Source organism: Mobula hypostoma, chromosome 3 (genome assembly GCF_963921235.1).
Source record: "Mobula hypostoma chromosome 3, sMobHyp1.1, whole genome shotgun sequence".
In the NCBI taxonomy this organism is placed as follows: Eukaryota; Metazoa; Chordata; class Chondrichthyes; order Myliobatiformes; family Myliobatidae; genus Mobula; species Mobula hypostoma.
Window position 1 is genome coordinate 117000226 of NC_086099.1, and position 17343 is coordinate 117017568.

The 17343-nt window shown below is 44.5% G+C and overlaps 1 protein-coding gene across 1 annotated transcript; it reads left to right on the forward strand.

Moving 5' to 3' along the window:
• Positions 1–10081: 10081 nt before the first annotated feature.
• mrpl16 (mitochondrial ribosomal protein L16) lies at positions 10082–16311 on the forward strand. Its single transcript, XM_063042250.1, has 4 exons — positions 10082–10216; positions 10959–11030; positions 14661–14809; positions 15806–16311. The coding sequence occupies exons 1-4, from the start codon at positions 10159–10161 to the stop codon at positions 16289–16291; spliced, it is 765 nt and encodes a 254-aa protein (XP_062898320.1). The 5' UTR covers positions 10082–10158; the 3' UTR covers positions 16292–16311.
• Positions 16312–17343: the final 1032 nt, after the last annotated feature.

Genomic DNA, 17343 nt, shown 5'->3' on the forward strand with positions numbered 1-17343 from the left:
GCTTTTACCGCCATGGAGGGCGGTGATGAATGATTCGCCAGATTCATGAACAAGGTACAAAACGTGGGTGAAAGACCATCTGTCTACCTACAGCTGCTATAGGTAGCGCTGACACTGTAAAGCAATACAGAGTTGCCGAAATCAAGATTAACAAGCATCTTTTAAAGCAGTTTTATAGGGCATGTTGGGAACCCCCCCCCCCCCCCGATCTTAGAGCTGTAACTGGAACAGGAAAAACAAAACCTGCCATCGCTTACCGAACTACTGACATTCCTACACACCGAGGAAGACAAGCATGCTTCCAGAACCGCACACATGAAACATCATTTAGGAACAGTCAAACAACGTGCCGATGTACAGTCTCAGGCCACAGGATGCTGTAAAGAAGATGATGTAGCACAGATAATTTCAGTTACTTCTCAACTGACTAAACAAATCACTGAGCTTCAAAGTCTACTAGATACTCTACAAACTACAAAACAGCAGAAGGTATAAACGAGCTCAAACACAAGTGATAAGCCACTAAAAGGAAAGGCTGGCACTAAAGATAAACAAGAGTCCACAACCACTGACAAACAGCCAAGTGTCAAACCAAAACCTTGGTTGTGTTTTAAATGTAGCGAAGATTGACACGTAGCCTGCCTTTGCTACTATGAACCCAATCCGGCATTAGCAGCAGCAAAGAAAAGACAGCTCGAAAAAGTCTGTGTGAGTTGGAGTCACATCATGGTATCCTAAGCTTCACTTAATCTAGAAGCGGATCCCGTTGCGGGACGAAGGGGGACTGATGTTGGCAAAGCATGTCCCAAAAGCTTCAAGATCTTGTTCAGTGAAACAAAGTTAAGACGACAGACTGTTGACCTACCTAAGGGATTAGTCGGCAGGGAATGCACTGCTCATATAACCTTAGCCGGAAGAAAATGTAACTGCTTATTAGATACAAGATCGCCAGTCACTACCATCTCTAGACCCTACTATGTCAGACTTACCAGTTCATTTTCTCACCAACTTGTGAGAAGTGGAGGGTGTTAAAGGAAAAGCTGTCCCATACCTGGGATATGTAGAAGTCGATGTTACATTCCCAAAAGAGTTTAAAGGAATGGATGTGGAAGCGCCCACGCTGGCATTGATTGTTCCAGATGTCTCTTTACGTTACAATATGTGTGTGTTAATTAGCATGAATACCCGTGATGAGCTGTATAAAGATTACCATAAACTGCAAAGTAGCCAGAAATTCTCTCCCAAGTTTGGCTACAAGCAAGTCTTGGATATTTTGCAAATGTGACAAAGAGAGACTACAGAGGGAACTGTTGGGCTGGTGAGAGTACCCGGCAAGGACCTTAGAAAAATTCCAGCTGGGCAGTCTGTAGTCTTGTGTGGATCAATCACCTTCAGAAAGCTGCAACCTGATGAAAGGGCGATTGTGGAGTACTCATTTTCTTCTGTCTTGCCTGGATAACTTATAGTAAAGATTTCCCTGGTTACTTTGGAAAACAAACAACATTGTCACTTACCTATAGTGATCTCCAATGCAGAGATGTCACGATTCCTCCCAGGTGCGTTATAGGTGAACTAAGTTCAGAACAAGCTATACTTCCGGAAGAACCACCAAATAAAACTTCCAATGAGTCTGAAGCCAGAGATACAAGAACATTCCAGCTTGTTTTCCCTGAAAAGTTTCAATCTGATGTACGAAATAGTCTTCACAATGACTTTATCATGGTCCGGTCCGTGAAGTCCGCATTCCCGTTCATGGTCTGGTCTGTGGACTCAGGACTCCGGGTCTTCCACCTGTCCCTTGTTTGGTTGAGGTAATCATAGGCATCTGATTACCATCTTGGGGCTTGGAATATAAGTGGCCGTGGTGTCGAGTGTGAGCTGCTGGTTTTTCTTGTCAAGATTCCCTGGGAGCAACCTGCTGGTAGAAGGCTAGAGCGGCCATTTGTCATCTTTAGGCGGCGTTGGAGAACCATCCCCTCATGGAGCCTCAGTAGTCGGAGCTGTCTTTGCGGTATGGATTTGGCTGTTTCCCGGGCCAGCTGAGTGGCCGTCAGCCACTCCGAGCTAAGTAGGGATCCGGCTGTTTCCATAGCCAGCCTAGGTTGCTGGCCATAACTGCGACTCGGAGCAACCCTGATGCAGAGATGGAACTGCCTGAAGTTCTTTGGTGTTTGTCTCTTCTTGTCCTCGCCACCGTGAGGTAAGTCGGGCCATTCTGCCGTTGCCCTGCGAGGGATCTGTCTTGTCTTCTCCTCGCCTCCGTGGGGTAAGTCAGGCCGTTCTGCCCCTGCCCTGCGGGGGGATCTGTCTCGTCTTGTCCTCACCTCTGTTGGGTAAGTCCGGTCGTTCTGCTGTTACCCGATGGAGGGACCTGTCCCACCTTGGTGTGCAGATGAAGTTGAGTCCCGGCTTGTCTAAGGATAAGTCCCGGCTCTATGTCTATGTTCTGTCCAGTCTCATGTCAGTGTCGTGTTAAAGATGAGTCCTGGCTTTTCGAAGGATAAGTCCCGGCTCTTTGTTGATGGATAGTTCCCAGTCTGTCTCCGAGTTCCAGCCTCCGAGTTATCAGCCTCCACATTCCAAGACCCTAGACCCCAGACTACAGCCTCAAGAGCCAAGACCCCAGCCTGTCTCCAAGCTCAGGCCACAAGACCCCAGCTTGCCTCCAAGCTCAGGCCTCAAGACCCCAGCCACGTCCTGTCCTGTAGGCATGTCATGTCATTGCGTGGTTCTGGGGTCCGAGCCCGAGGCATGACGCAGGTTCTCGGTCCTTGTCCAATCTCTGGCTCGGAGTCCAAGCCTTGTCTCCTAGTCCATGGTTTCTAGTCCTGGTCCCGCCTTCCTTAGCCCAGGCTCCTAATTCATAGTTCCTTGTCCGGGTTCTCTGTCTAGTCCATGTCCCAGCCCAAGTCTGCGTTCTTGTCCCTGCTCCTTGTCTGTATCCTGACAGGTCCCTACTCTACTCAAGTCCTGTTCCTTGTACTTCAGTGTCTGTGTCTTGCCTTTGGGTCCCCTACAACGCCCACCTTGTGACACACTTTGGTCACTCGGGTATCAATCGTAACCTGGATTTAGCAGAAGCCGATTCTATTGGCCGAAGAAGGCTGCGGATGTGGAACACGAGATTAAAACATGCAGTCGATGTGTAAGGCATTAATGATGTGCTAGTAATAACTGATCATTTCACTAAATATGCTTTGGCTAATCCTACACCCAACCAAAAAGCCAAGATGGTTGCAAAGTACCTATGGGAGCATTTCATCTCGCATTGTGGTTATCCTGAGCGCCTTACACGGTAACAGAGGCCCTGACTTCGAATCCCACTTGATTAAAGAATTGCGTGAGATAGATGGAATTCAAAAAGTCAGAACTATGCCGTATTATCCCAGAGGAAACCCTGTTGAGAAGTTTAGCAGGACTCTCGTAAATAAGCTGGGCACCCTGGAGGAGAAAGATAAAAGGCGCTGGCGAAATTAGTGATACCCCAAGTTCATGCTTATAATTGTACGAGGAATGAGACGACTGGCTTTAGTCTGTATGAATTCAATTTTAGACGACAATCCAGTCTCCCAGTTGACTTAGCATTCGGAGTACCCTTGAAAGACAAACATGGTACATCACACTCGCAGGATGTACAAAATGTAAAATCTCAACTTCATTAAGCTTCAAGATAGCAATGGGGAACTCATGGAAAATGACAGACTGAAACGAGACCAGATATGACAAACATGACAGCTTTAGAGTTGAAAGAAGGAGACGAGTGCTAGTATGGAATGTGCGCCTACGAAGTGAAAACAAACTTGCCGATAAATGGTTAGAAGTAGTCTGTGTAGTGGTGAGTCAAGCTGATGATCTGCCTGTCTACAAGGCACATCCTGAGAACCAGTCTGGGACCATACCAACATTCCATAGGGATCTATTGCTCTCTTGTGGATTTCTTCCTTCGGAAAACAATGAACAACTTTCTCCTGTCCCTTTTCACAAGTACACATCCCGCAGGAGTTCAAAGAACAAATCGTCACTTGAAGAGGAAGACAGTCCAATTGACTCTGAAGAGGACGAGGACCAGAAACCTCTGAACAGTAAGTGTGAGCTCCAACCCAAACCCAAATCAGCCGTTTACAACCACTCCGGTTGCCGACCCAGCGCTGGAACCCGAAGAAATAGGAGCTGGTTACCCGATGCAGAGAAATCCATTGTAGAAGGTAACTTAACTGCCAGTCACGAAGAAAACCCACTGGAATAAATAACAAATGAGGAAATGTGTGATCAGTGTATCCAACCTGATGGAAGAAGTCTGGAAATTTTGTCAATCCCAGATGAGTCTGAGATTAGACGAGAAAAAGAGACACGTGGTGAAATGTTTGACTAGAAAAGACACGACAAATGAGAATTCTCACAAAGGAGAGCCTGAACTCACGAGGTCTTTTAGACACAGAGAAAAACCTAGAAATCTGACATATTCTGAGCTAGGGAATAGTGACAACAGTTCAATCCCTTTTCCAAACTCTGAATTCAGCTATTGCAGTCTCTTCCAGATTGCACGTATGTTGCACACCCGAAACTCATTACAGTGCATCAGTATGCAAAAGGACTTGCATAAATTCGTAGGAGGGAGAGGTGTAACCCAGATGAATTAAACGAAAAGAAGTGATGTTAGAGCTCCCCCTGGTGGGGGGATAAAAACGAGACCTACAGGATTGCAAAGAGAACTTGGGGGGGCGGGGAGGACTATGTGAGAATGAGGCGTGGCTGACGCAGGCGTGGACAAGTGACAGGAACGCCTCAAAATTACGAAACTAACAAAAGATACGAACCGTTAAAAGTGGAATTAGTAGTTAGTATCTCTACCCTACTTACCGGAAATCCCCAGGGTGAAACACCTGGAGGGGAGATCATAACGTTAAAAGATATATTGAAGCTACAGCTATATTTCAAGCACCAGCTATAACGAGATGATATCAGCAGAGACGGGCGTCCAAGATCTCTGCCGTAAAACCCAGAATTAGTTCTGTTAAATTATAGCAAGGGATTTGGTCAGGTTTATTTTTGTGTCGGTATTTTGAATTGACCTTCCGTAGATTACTCACCATTTCACCCAACGACCCAGGAAGCAAGATGCGAGCCACCCAATATCGAAGTACCAGTCGGGAAACAGAATGCTTCTAGACGTAGAGGATTTAATACAACCAACACACATAAAAGTTGTTTGAATTTCCAGCATCTGCAGAATTCTTGTTGTTTGAGGATTTAATACGGTTGAATGTAAAAGTGTAGTTTTCATTCCATGGATCTGAATTTGATTTTCTGGATTTTCTGCATGTGTATATATATATATATATATATATATATAATTATACACACACACAGACACATACACACATATACCGGGGGGGGGGGGGGTTGAATTTGAATTTGTAGACATTTTGACCTGAAGCTGAAACTGAGATTAAATATAATACAAGCGGTGATTGATAAGTTCGTGGCCTAAGGTACAACGAGTCAATTTTAGAAAACCTAGCACATTTTTTTCCTACATTTACACACTTAGTCCAGCGGTCGTGGACCATACGGATCCCTTCTTTGTCGAAGTCGGCGGCTTGGACCTCCAGAAAGTGGTGCACAGCACGGGGTGACTGATAAGTTCGTGGCCTAAGGTAGAAGGAGATTAGTTATTAACTTCAGACTTTCTGCATTTTCACTCAAAGATTTGACCTACATGCGCATGTAACGAGAGATGCACAACTCATCTCCTTCTACGACCCATTGTGCTTTCCCCTATGCCTATCTCTGCTTCCCCTCTTCCACCCCTTGATCTTTCCCCTTACTGGTTTTTCACCTGACACCTACCAGCCTTCTCCTTCCCACCCTCCCCCCACCTTCTTTATAGGGCCTCTGTCCCCTCCCTCTTCAGTCCTGACGAAGGATTCCGGCCTGAAAAATTGACTGATCGTTTCAGCAGATGCTGCCCGACCTCACTGGGATTGCTAAATCTCCGGGATGGGGCTGGATGGCAAATATGTTCCTTTGTTCATGAATGGTGTAGTGTAGCTAATGTAGAGGGTTGTCATACCTTACAAAGTTCAAAGTTCAAAGAAAATTTATTTTCGCTGTTCTTATATGTAACCATATTTAATACTCTGATTTAAGATTATGCTTTATTTTATTAATACAGTTATTCTGTTGGGTATTTTATTTTCTGTAGACTTTCTCAAAATGCAATGTGTTCCTTTAATTGCATTATATAATCAAAAATTTTATTTTTGCAGTTTAAGATAAAAATTCAGTTGATTAAGTTAGGCTCGTTGAATTAGCCAGTAGGCTTTGTCTTGGAAGCATTCCAGCGACAGCACGAGGAAAAGTACAGGGAGCCATTTTCTAGAGAAAGCGCCAGATCGAAGATGGAGAATGGAAATGGACAATGAACGTAGCAGAAAAACATGGTGAAACATTCACAGAAACCATGTGAAAGGGCAGATACCGCTGTCGGTAAATCCACATGCAGACAATGGTCTCACGGAAAATGTAGAGATAACTTTTTAGTTAGCTATTATACAAACTTGGATAAAGTTTGATGTCTTTTTCCTTGGAAATGGCAAGGGTACTTATTTATATTTTGCTTGGACTGGGGTTTCTGGCAAAACCATCTCCATAGCGTGAGTAAATGAAGTGAAATAACCTGGAATGACCACACAACAATGAGCTCCAATAGTTATGTGCATGACCTGGTGATGAGTGACATTGATGATGGATGCTGCTTTCCTGCAACAACGCTTTTTGCAGATGCGCTCAGTAGTGGACAGAGCTTTACCTGTGGGTCGTATCCACTACTTTTTTTATAATGGGCACCTTTCTTTATTTTGTTTGTTATAGCTTTAATTATTTTGTCAATGCAATTTCGATCCAAGTTTATACTGGTGTGAGTTAACTTATTGCTTCCTGGCAAACTGTAAATTTGCATGGGTGTGTCAGCACTCATATAAGTAACAGTAATGCTTTCTCTTAAAGGAACATTCAAACTTTCATGTTTTGTGTTCACTTTAATCATATTTACCGTAGACATGTTTATTTATTTGAAATGCCTGTTTTGATCATTATTCCCTGTGCATTGTCAAGTTATGTTTCTGTTAGGTTAGATTCACGGTAATAGTTAACTCATTACGAGGTTATGGTGAGAGGGTTACGCATATACAAGCCTTTCCTTTCCCAGCATCCTGTTCACATTAAAGTCTGTGAACTATTGAACCACTTCCGTGTCTCTCTCTACACTTGAACTATATCTAAATGCCGTGACAGAAGTTGAGTGAGGTTATCCCCCTCTGGTTCAAGAGCTTGATGGTTGAAGGGTAGTAACTGTTCCTGAACCTGGTGTTATGAGTCCTGAGGCTTCTGTACCTTCCTCCTGATGGCAGCAGCGAGAAGAGAGCATGACCTGGTAATGGGTGTCACTGATGATGGATCCTGCTTTCCTGGAATAACGCTTTTTGTAGATGTGCTCAGTGGTGGGAAGGGCTTTAACTGTGATGGACTGGGTCGTATCCATTATTTTTTGTAGGATTTTCCATTCAAGGGCATTGGTGTTTCCATACCAGGCCATGGTGTAGCCACTACATATCTATAGAAATTTGTCGAAGTTTTAGATGTCATGCCGAATTTTCGCAAACTCCCAATGGAGTAGAGGTGCTGAGTTCTTTCTTCGTAATTGCACTTATGGCCTGGGTGCAGGCAAGATGTTCCAAAATTATAGTACCAAGCACGACAGCAAAGCCACCTGGCCTACACCTCAGAGTTCACAGCGGATATCCACCATATCAAAGGGAAAAATAATGCTGCGGCTGATTGCCTCTCACGACCAGTCATTGAGGCCATACATGTAGAGCTGACTGTGCCGACATAGCAGCCAAGCAAGTTATTGACCCAGAGAACAGACATACGGAACACCAGTCGTGGGCCTGTGGTTGGCTTACATTAAATTCACAGAAGCTGGGGTGTCTCTCCTGTGCAATGTCTGAACTGATCACCCTTGCCCCATCGTGCCCGCAAACTAGAGACGGACTGTCCATACATGGCCTCTCGCATCCAGTTTGGAAGGCCTCGCAGAAACTGGTTGCACTAAAGTTTCGTATGGCACGGCCTTACAAAGGACAGCGTGATTGGCCCACAGTTTGTGGGGACTGCCAGCGGGCAGAAATTAGCCATCATGTTCAGGCATCATTGGCGTCTTTTGAGGTCCCTGAGCAATGGTTCGACCAAGTCAAAGTGGATCTTGTTGGTCCTCATCCCTGTCCTGTGGTTTCATTCACCTTCTTACCATGGAGGCCTGTACCACCAGGTGGCCAGAGGTCATGCCTGTAGCATCGACAATGGCCGCAGAGGTGGCTCATGCATTCATCAGCACCTGAGTTGCTTGGTTTGGCACCCCACCTGATATTTCCTCTGGCCGCAGTCCCCAATTCATTTCCAGCCCCTGGGCTGCAATGGACCAGAACCTCAGTGTTAGGCTACATCACACCACAGCGTATCACCCGCAGAACAGCCGCCTAAGTGAGTGGTTTCACCTCTCCTGTAAGGCTGCTCTGAGGGCTTCTCTGGCTGATGAGTGTTGACATGAACATCTCCCATGTGTCCTGCTGGGGCTCAGAACAGCTCCAAAAGAGGACCTGCAGTTGTCCGTGGCTGAGTTGGTGTACAGGCAGATGATACAAGTGCCAGGTGATTTCATTCCTGGTCAGTCTCTCAACAGCATTCCACCCTCCTCAGCAAATTCAATTCCTTTTCACCTATTCCTACCTCCATCACCGGCCCCTGCTGACCCACGTTCCGCCTTGTTTGTTTTCGTCTGCCATGATGCACACCAACATTTGCTTAGACCCCCTTTCGCATTTTGGAATGGAGAGAAAAGACTTTTATCATAAATAAGAGGGGTAAACCTGAATGTACTTTGGGAGGCCCCCCAAGATTTGGAGTATTCCTCTGCCATGTCCCTGGCATTAGAACATGACCTTGAGTGTGTCAACGCACCTGTGGGGTAGCCGCAGACACCTGCTGATCCCGGGAAGATAGCACCCGAGCCAGGCAGCTCGTCCGAGCTCCAGACAGGCTCACGAGGCCGGTTTTAGTGAATTCTGGGGCGGGGGCTGCTGTGTAGGATAATGTAAATGGGAGATACGTACCTGATTCACCTTTAAGAGGCTGGTCTGATGTGATGACATTGTAATGTTAGGATTTTTGGCACAATTTTGTGTTTAGGTTTTGGAGTTCAATAATATGTGTTGTGGGTTTTATTAATATAAAACACCTCACTTGAATTTATTTGCGAAAACCTGCAGAATATGGAAGTAAAGGCGGTGGAGAATTAAAGAGGGAAGAAGGGATGAAGTCACCTCCAGGCCAGGACCACCAGACTCAAAAACAGTTACCCTCCCGAAGCAGTAAGGTCGATCAACACCTCCGCCCACCAACTCCACCACTACTTTATTATTTCCTGTCAGTCACTTTATGCACAGCCTAGTATCACTTTATAAACATGTAATAATTCTATGTATATAAGCTACCGAGTGTGATTATAGTTTTGTGTTTTTTTATTATTATTGTGTTCTTTGTCTTTTGTGGGTTTTTTGTGCTGCATTAGGTCTAGAACAACAATTATTTAGTCCTCCTTTGCTCTTGTGTACAGGAAATGAGATCAAACAATCTTGAATCTTGAATGAGTATTTGACATCTCTAGGTCTTCAATCGTTGAGTTTAGAAGAATGGGGGGCGGGATCTCATTGAAAACTTTTGAATCCTGAAAAGATCAAGATAGAGTCTATTTAGGTACGATGCTTCCTATAGTGGGAGAGTCTAAGGTCAGAGGGCACAGCCTGAGAATACGGGGACATCCCTTTAGAGCAGAGGAGAGGAGGAATTTCTTTAGCCAAAGCGTGGTGAATCTGTGGAACTAATTCCCACAGACGACTGTGGACGCCAATTTGGCTCCTATGTCTTATGGTCTTAGATAGATAGATAGGTAGATAGATAGATAGATAGATAGATAGAGATAAATCAATCAGGACGTGAATCTGATCAATGACAGGGCTTATAGCGCAAACGGAACCTTTGTGCTCTGGGTGCGGGTGTGTGGGGAAACGGTTGAGTGTGACCACCCTGTCCGTCGCTATGGCGCTGCTAATGGTGCTGCGCCGGGTCGGTTTCTGTCCGTGGGCGGGCGAGGCAGGTGGGTACCGAGCCGGAGGTGGGTGCGCGGAGATAAACTAAACCGGTGTATGCGTGGGAGGGGGAACGTGGACTTTCTACTGGGCTGAATCTTGTGTTCAGGCCAGTGATTTTGCACCAAGGGTACATCCGGCTGATGGCCCTCTTTTGGGAACGGGCGTTACTATTGCCCCAGCCTTGGACCCGTCCCCTTGGTCGGAGTGATTTCGCTGTGGTGAGGGCGAACCAAGCGCATGGCCAAGAGCAGCAGAGTAATTCCCAGGCCTTATTGTGCAGATTGCAACTTTGAATCAGGACCGTGGTTCCTCTGTAAGTTGGTTGAGGGTGTTACCTGTCAGACCTGCCTTCTATCTGCGCTGCATAGTACTGTGCATATACCTGAAGGGTAATATATGTTTAACTGATATTTTTCCTGTATGCGCAGAAAGACTGAATTCACGTAGGCTTAGAGAATCAAGAGCTAGAGGTCTTGATTTAAGGTGACAAGGGGAGACATTTAGTGGAAGACCAAGGGGCAAATTGTATTATGGAATAATCTAGTGGAAGTGGTTGAGGCAAGTATATTAATTGCATTTAAAAGTTAATTGACAGGTTAGTGGATAGGAAAGGCACTGAGAGATCTGAGCCAAAAATGGGCAAATAGGACTGACTTCGATGGAATTTGGTTGGCTTTGAATGGTTAGGTCAAAGAGTCTGTTTCTGTATTGTATAACTCTGTGCAATGACATCCATCTTCTTTACAGACCAATATCAGAAGATAGCAAAAGTTTTCCCAGTTGGGCTAAAGACCTATGAGCTTCCTCCCAGTTACGATGGTGAGTTAGAATAAACTTTTACTCTCCCATTCATCCTGATGCCTATCCATAAAACATGGGGACAGGATTAGGCCGTTTGGTCCATCAAGTCTTCTCTGCCATTCCGTCGTGACAGATTTATTTTCCCTTTTAATCGCATATTCCTGCCCTGTAGCCTTTGATGCCCTTGCTGATCAAGGATCAATCAATTCCTGCTTTAAGTATGCCCAATGACTTGGCCTCCACAGTTACCTGTGGCAATGATTTCCACAAATTCACCACCCTCTGAACAAAGATATTTCTCATCTCTGTTTAAAATGGGTGTTTTTCTATTCTGAGCCTGTGACCTGTGGACCTACACTCGCCAACTATTGAAAATATCCTTGCTCTCTCCATTCTATCTAGGCCTTTCAATATTCAGAAGCTTTCAATGAGAACCACGTTCCCCCCCACCCCACCCCACCCCCAATCTTCTAACCTCCAGCGAGCACAGGCCCAGAACCATCAATGCTCCTCCTATGTTAGCCCTTTCATACCCAGGATCATTCTGGTAAATAACTGCAGGACCCTCCCCAATGCCAGCATACCCTTTCTTGAGTATGAGAACCAAAACTGCTCACAATACTTCAAGTGTGGTCTAAGCAATGCCTTATAAAGCCTCAGCATTATATCCTTGCCTTTGTATTCAAACCCTCTCAAAATGAGTGCTAACATTGTATTTGCCGGCCTTACCACCGGCTCAACTTGCACGTTAACCCTTAGGGATCTTGCACTGAGACTCTCCAGTCTCTTTGTACCTCTGGTTTCTGAATTCGCTCCCCATTTAGAAAATTGTCTACGCCTTTATTCCTTCTGAAAAAGTGCACGAATTTACACTTCCCTAAACTTATTTAACCTGCTATTTGTTTGCCCAGTCTCCTAACCTGTCAAGGTTTTCTTCCTGCCCTCTTTGTATCATTTGCAAACTTGGTCACAAAGCCATCATTTCCATCATCCAGATTAATTAACATATAATGTGAAAGTAGCGAGCCTGACACCAAGCCTGTGGAACACCATGAGTTACTGGCAGCCAACCAGAAAAGGTCCCTTTTATTCATGCTCTTTGCTTTGTGCAGTTGGCCAATCTTCTGTCCTTTAGTACCATGGACTGTTATTTGTTTAGCCGCCTCCGGTGCAGCAGCTTGGCAAAGATCTTCTGAAATTCAAGTAAGCAATGTCACTGGCTCTCCTTTATCTATTCTGTTGCCCTCACGATGCGTGTGTACGAAGCTAGGGAGTTAAACACCTTCTCAAAAATCACCCAAGCTGGAAGCTTTCTTCAGGGATTTTAATGAGAAAACTTATTGAAGCTGCAGAAAGTGAAGTAAAATACTTATTAGATTCAATATAGAATCATCACACGCCTGAATATAATAATACTATTGATTATTCTGACGATCATAATCAAACAAGGTAAGACACACATGCAACATTCTTTAGCTATGCTGTGGGTTGGAGTGACCTTGTGGCACAATAGCTTAATTGTGATGAAGGATAAATATAATGCTTCCTCCGAAGTACATCTAAATGTTTACCAGTATTAAGAAAGCTTAAGACCCACAGGTTTTGCTGTTTCAAGGTCAGATGAAAAGTGGATGGAGATGTATTGTTCTTCTATTGTGTTTGCTCCAAGTGTCATGTGAAAAGTGGAGTTGTGGCCTGTCGGTGTCAGGGATGCTTGAATGGGATGGACTGGGGTGTGGAGGCGAGGCAGGGGATTGCGTGAAGGAATGTGGGATCAGATAAGGGTCACCATTGTGTGCAGCTAAAGGCTGAGCAATCATCGTGGGGGGGTGGGGGGGGGTCAGGTGGGATCGGAGCCGAGCCCCGAGAAGGCAATCAGTGACGTGACATGGGAGGCCCAGGATGGATGTGTTGGTAAGGACCAAGTGTTGCCTCTGCAGTCTGGGTCCTATGTGCAGCTCCAGCTCAGCATAGAATGCACAGCAAGCTGTTCACTGGCGCTGGCGCAGAGCCATGGAAACAGAGCACAGTTGACTCTCACACTGTGTGTCAGGACTCTACTGTATTTGGGTAGGGAGTCCAGAACTAGAGTGCAGAGGGGAAAGGTGAAAGGGGAGAGATCCAAGGGGTACACTTTTCCACACTATACGTGGTGGTGGTTATTTGGATCAAGATGCCAGAGGAGGTGGTGGACACAGTGAGAATTACAACAGTTAGAAAGTGTTTTCACAAATCTGAGGATGGGACGGACCTATTGCCAGCAAATGGGCGAGTGTAGATAGGCATCATAGTTGGCATGGACCTGTTTCTGTGCTATACCATCCTATGGTTCTACTTGGAAAACGAGTTTCAGGCTCTGTATAACCAACAGGCTAGCTGCAGATTTTTGCTAAAGTGCGTGTATGGTTTTGGTCACCATACCGTGCCACAGGAATAATGTGGCAATGTTAATGAAGCAGAGGAAATTTACAATTATGTAGTAAGAGTTTGGACAATTACAACTATGGCTTTATGAGACCAAGCAGACGTTTAACCTAGTCATGCATAACACCGAGGAGATGAAAGGGCTGGATAGATAGATTGTTGATTCCAAAGGAAATTACAGTGTCACAGTAGCATTACAAGTGCACGCATATACAAATGTTCAAAGTGAAGTAAGAAAGAAGAAAAAAAAAGTTACCTCAATCAATCTAACAGGAGGGGGTCATCACTTCCCCTGCAAGAGAAAGGGTATAGATTTGAGTAAATTTTAAAAATTAGACAGGAGTTGATGGGGAAAAGAATTCATCCAATGATAATATCCAAACATTTGAGGCTATTCTACACTTCTTGCCAAATTTGAATACAATTAAATGTAGCCCACTTCTGTTTCAAAGGAAGAATTTACTGTTATATAGTTCAAAATTTTACAAAGCACTTCATAGCCAATGTCAAAATTGGTGTGGTCTAGGAACTAAGAGATCAATGCATGGTCAAGGGTTGTCACCTTGTGGATGAAATATTAAACCAAGTTAATAGTGGGGGAGTTGTCTGACAACTTGTCCCATGTGGTCAAGGTAACAACAGGTCATTAGATCGTAAACATGAGGAATTCTGCAGATGCTGGAAATTCAAGCAACACACATCAAAGTTGCTGGTGAACGCAGCAGGCCAGGCAGCATCTCTAGGAAGAGGGACAGTCGACGTTTCGGGCCGAGACCCATCAGGACGAAGGGTCTCGGCCCGAAACGTCGACTGTACCTCTTCCTAGAGATGCTGCCTGGCCTGCTGCATTCACCAGCAACTTTGATGTGTGTTGCAGGTCATTAGATCTATTGCATTGTGTGGGTGATATGAGTTCAAAATTGCCCGTATATTCTAGCTACATGCAAAAGTGTTTCATTGGCTGTGAAGTGTTTTGGAACATTATGAGCAATGCAATATAAATGTATATTCTGCCTTTGAAATAGAAGTGGGTTGCATGTAACTGTATTCAAGTTTGCCAAGAAGATAGATCTGTTCTTAAGATGACATCCATAATTACTTATGAACCTTGAAATAATGGTTACAGTGTTGTTAACGGTATTGGCTGCTGAATATGGACTTCGGTAGGGATGACAAAACTACCCGAGCAATCTCTTTGACACCTGTGGGTTTTTTTTTCCTCAGATGTGATTATTCCTGAGAAGCCAAAGCTGAAATTCTTAAATAAGGTCCCAAACTACAAGAAGCCCAGGCGCTGGATGAAAAGGCTGGGCGATATCCGTGGGGCAGCAACACGGGCCAATAAAATTGTCTGGGGACAGTATGCCATTGTGGTAGGTTTCTCAATATCCTATGCTGTTGAAACTCTGGCTGCTTTGTGGAGTTGAATGTGCAAATACAATCTGGTTTGATTACTCCCATGCAGACTTCTTGCCCAGGTGCATTATGAAGTCAGTAGTGGGTGTGCAGAAGATCTCACAGGTGGAAGCATGTTTTCCAAAACATGTTAACACTTGAATGGGTCGGCTCCAAACCAGACCATGGCAGGTCTTTGCTTATCATTTCCTTTACTGCTTCTAGTCTGAATGGAGACATGGGAACTCAGATGTGCTACTAGAGCAGTATGAGAGGGAGCAATGCTGTCACCAAAGAGAGAATGGAGTGCCATCTGGTGTGTGAAGGTCCAAGCAGAAATCCAGAGCACAGATGAAGAAGTATAGACTTGTAATTCTAGACCAAGCTGCATATGTGAAATACAGTGCAAACTTGATGCAATGTGAGTTTTGAGAATAACTTTAACGCTCGTTATAGGTGAAACTAACAATCATCTGATATCTGCTTTTGACATGATAGTACGACATATAAGGGAACACAAGTAGTCTTTGGCAGATGGTAGAGCTCCAGTCCTGGCACCTGATTGCTATCTCTCTGAAGTTTCTGACTTTTAGGTCCTTCGATGGGAGGGGTATAGAGGCCTGTGGATTGACGGGACGAAGCAGAATGTTGTTGCAGCATGGACTAGATGGGCTGGAGTGCTCTTTGACTCAGAAATGTAACAATTCACATTATGTTGAGATTGTTAATACTGAAATCCACACGTAAATAATATAAATAACATAGCAGATTTAATATTTCAGGACGAAAAAGAAATGGCCCTAATCATGGTTCCAAATATGAGACAAAGCAAAAATATTGTCAAAAGTCAATTGTTTTGCCAATGTTCTTTCTAATGTGACTACTTATTAATCTGCCTCATCTTCTCACCCTTTCCATTCCCTTCCCTTCCCCTCCCGCAACCTGTCCCTTTTTCACTTTTTCTCCATCTTCAGGCACTTGGAGGTGGCTACCTGCACTGGGGCCACTTTGAAATGATGCGGCTCACCATTAACCGGCGAATGGATGCCAAAACCATGTTTGCACGCTGGCGTGTGAATGCCCCCTATAAACCCATCACACGTAAAGGACTAGGACAGAGGATGGGTGGTGGGAAAGGGGCTATTGACCATTATGTCACTCCTGTCAAGTATGGCCGGGTAATTATGGAGCTTGGGGGGAAATGTGCTTTAAAGGAGGTGGAGCCCTTCCTGTCAGAAGTTGCCAAAAAACTGCCATTTCCTGCCAAGGTTTTTAGCAAGGAATCACTGGAGGAGATGGTCAAGGAAGAGGAGCAGAAAGCCGAAAACAACCAGAATCCCTGGACTTTTCAAAGGATTGCATCTATGAACATGATGGGTATTCGCAAGGTGTTGAGTCCATTTGATTTAAAGTACCATGGCAAGTTTAGTGGGAAGTTTCGTGTTCCTGGTCGTGTGTGAAAACTAATAAATCTGGCAAAGTGGTCTTTGTATTGATCTGTTTTCTGATTGAATGATTGAATCTAATTTAATATCTCACCAGCAAAACTTAAAAAAAAAACACAATGATTGCAGCTTCGGAGTAAAAGACTTGTCGAAATGACAAGGCTGGAGATGCAATTTACTATCACCAACCTTGCAATTCAGCTCATTAAATAAGTGCGTGTGTGGAGAGCAATTCCATTATTCCCAATGTCACTCCTTATTTCCCTGTATCCCTGCAAGTTAGTCTCTCACATGTCCAGCAACTATTTCTTTATTCTCTTTGCCACTAACCTGAATTAACTGCCTCTTGATTCTCTTTTTCACCAACTTCTGGATCCTCAACTTCCTAACCAGAAAACCTCAGGCTGTGTGGATCGGAACTAACATCTTGACATTGCTAACAATGAACACTGGCAGTCCACAGGGATGTGTGCTTAGCCCCCTGCTTTATTGTCTCTACACCTATGACTGTGGTTAGGCATAGCTCAAACAGCATCTATAAATTTGCTGATGATACAATCATTGTTGGCAGAATTTCAGATGGTGACAAAAGGGTGTACAGGAGCGAGATATACCAGTTAGTTGAGTGGTGTCCCAGCAACAAGCTTGCACTCAACAAGACCAAAGAGCTGATTGTGGACTTCAGAAAGGGTAAGATGAGGGAACACAAACCAATCCTCATAAAGGGATCAGAAGTGGAGAGAGTGAGCAATTTCAAGTTTCTAGGTATGTATATCTTTGAGGAGTTAACCTGGATGCGACATATTGGTGCAGCTATAAGAAGATAAAACAACAGCTATATTAGGAGTTTGAGGAAATTTGGTTTGTCAACTAAAACTCAAACTTCTACAAGTACCTTGGATAGCTTTCTGACTGGCTGCATCACCATCTGATATGTGGGGATGAGGAGACACTACTGCTCAAGATTGAAATAAGTTGCAGAAACTTGTAAGATTAGTCAGCTTTGTCATGGGTATCAGCCTCCGTAGGTAGTCACCATGAGGTCTTCAAGGAGCTGTGTCACAGAA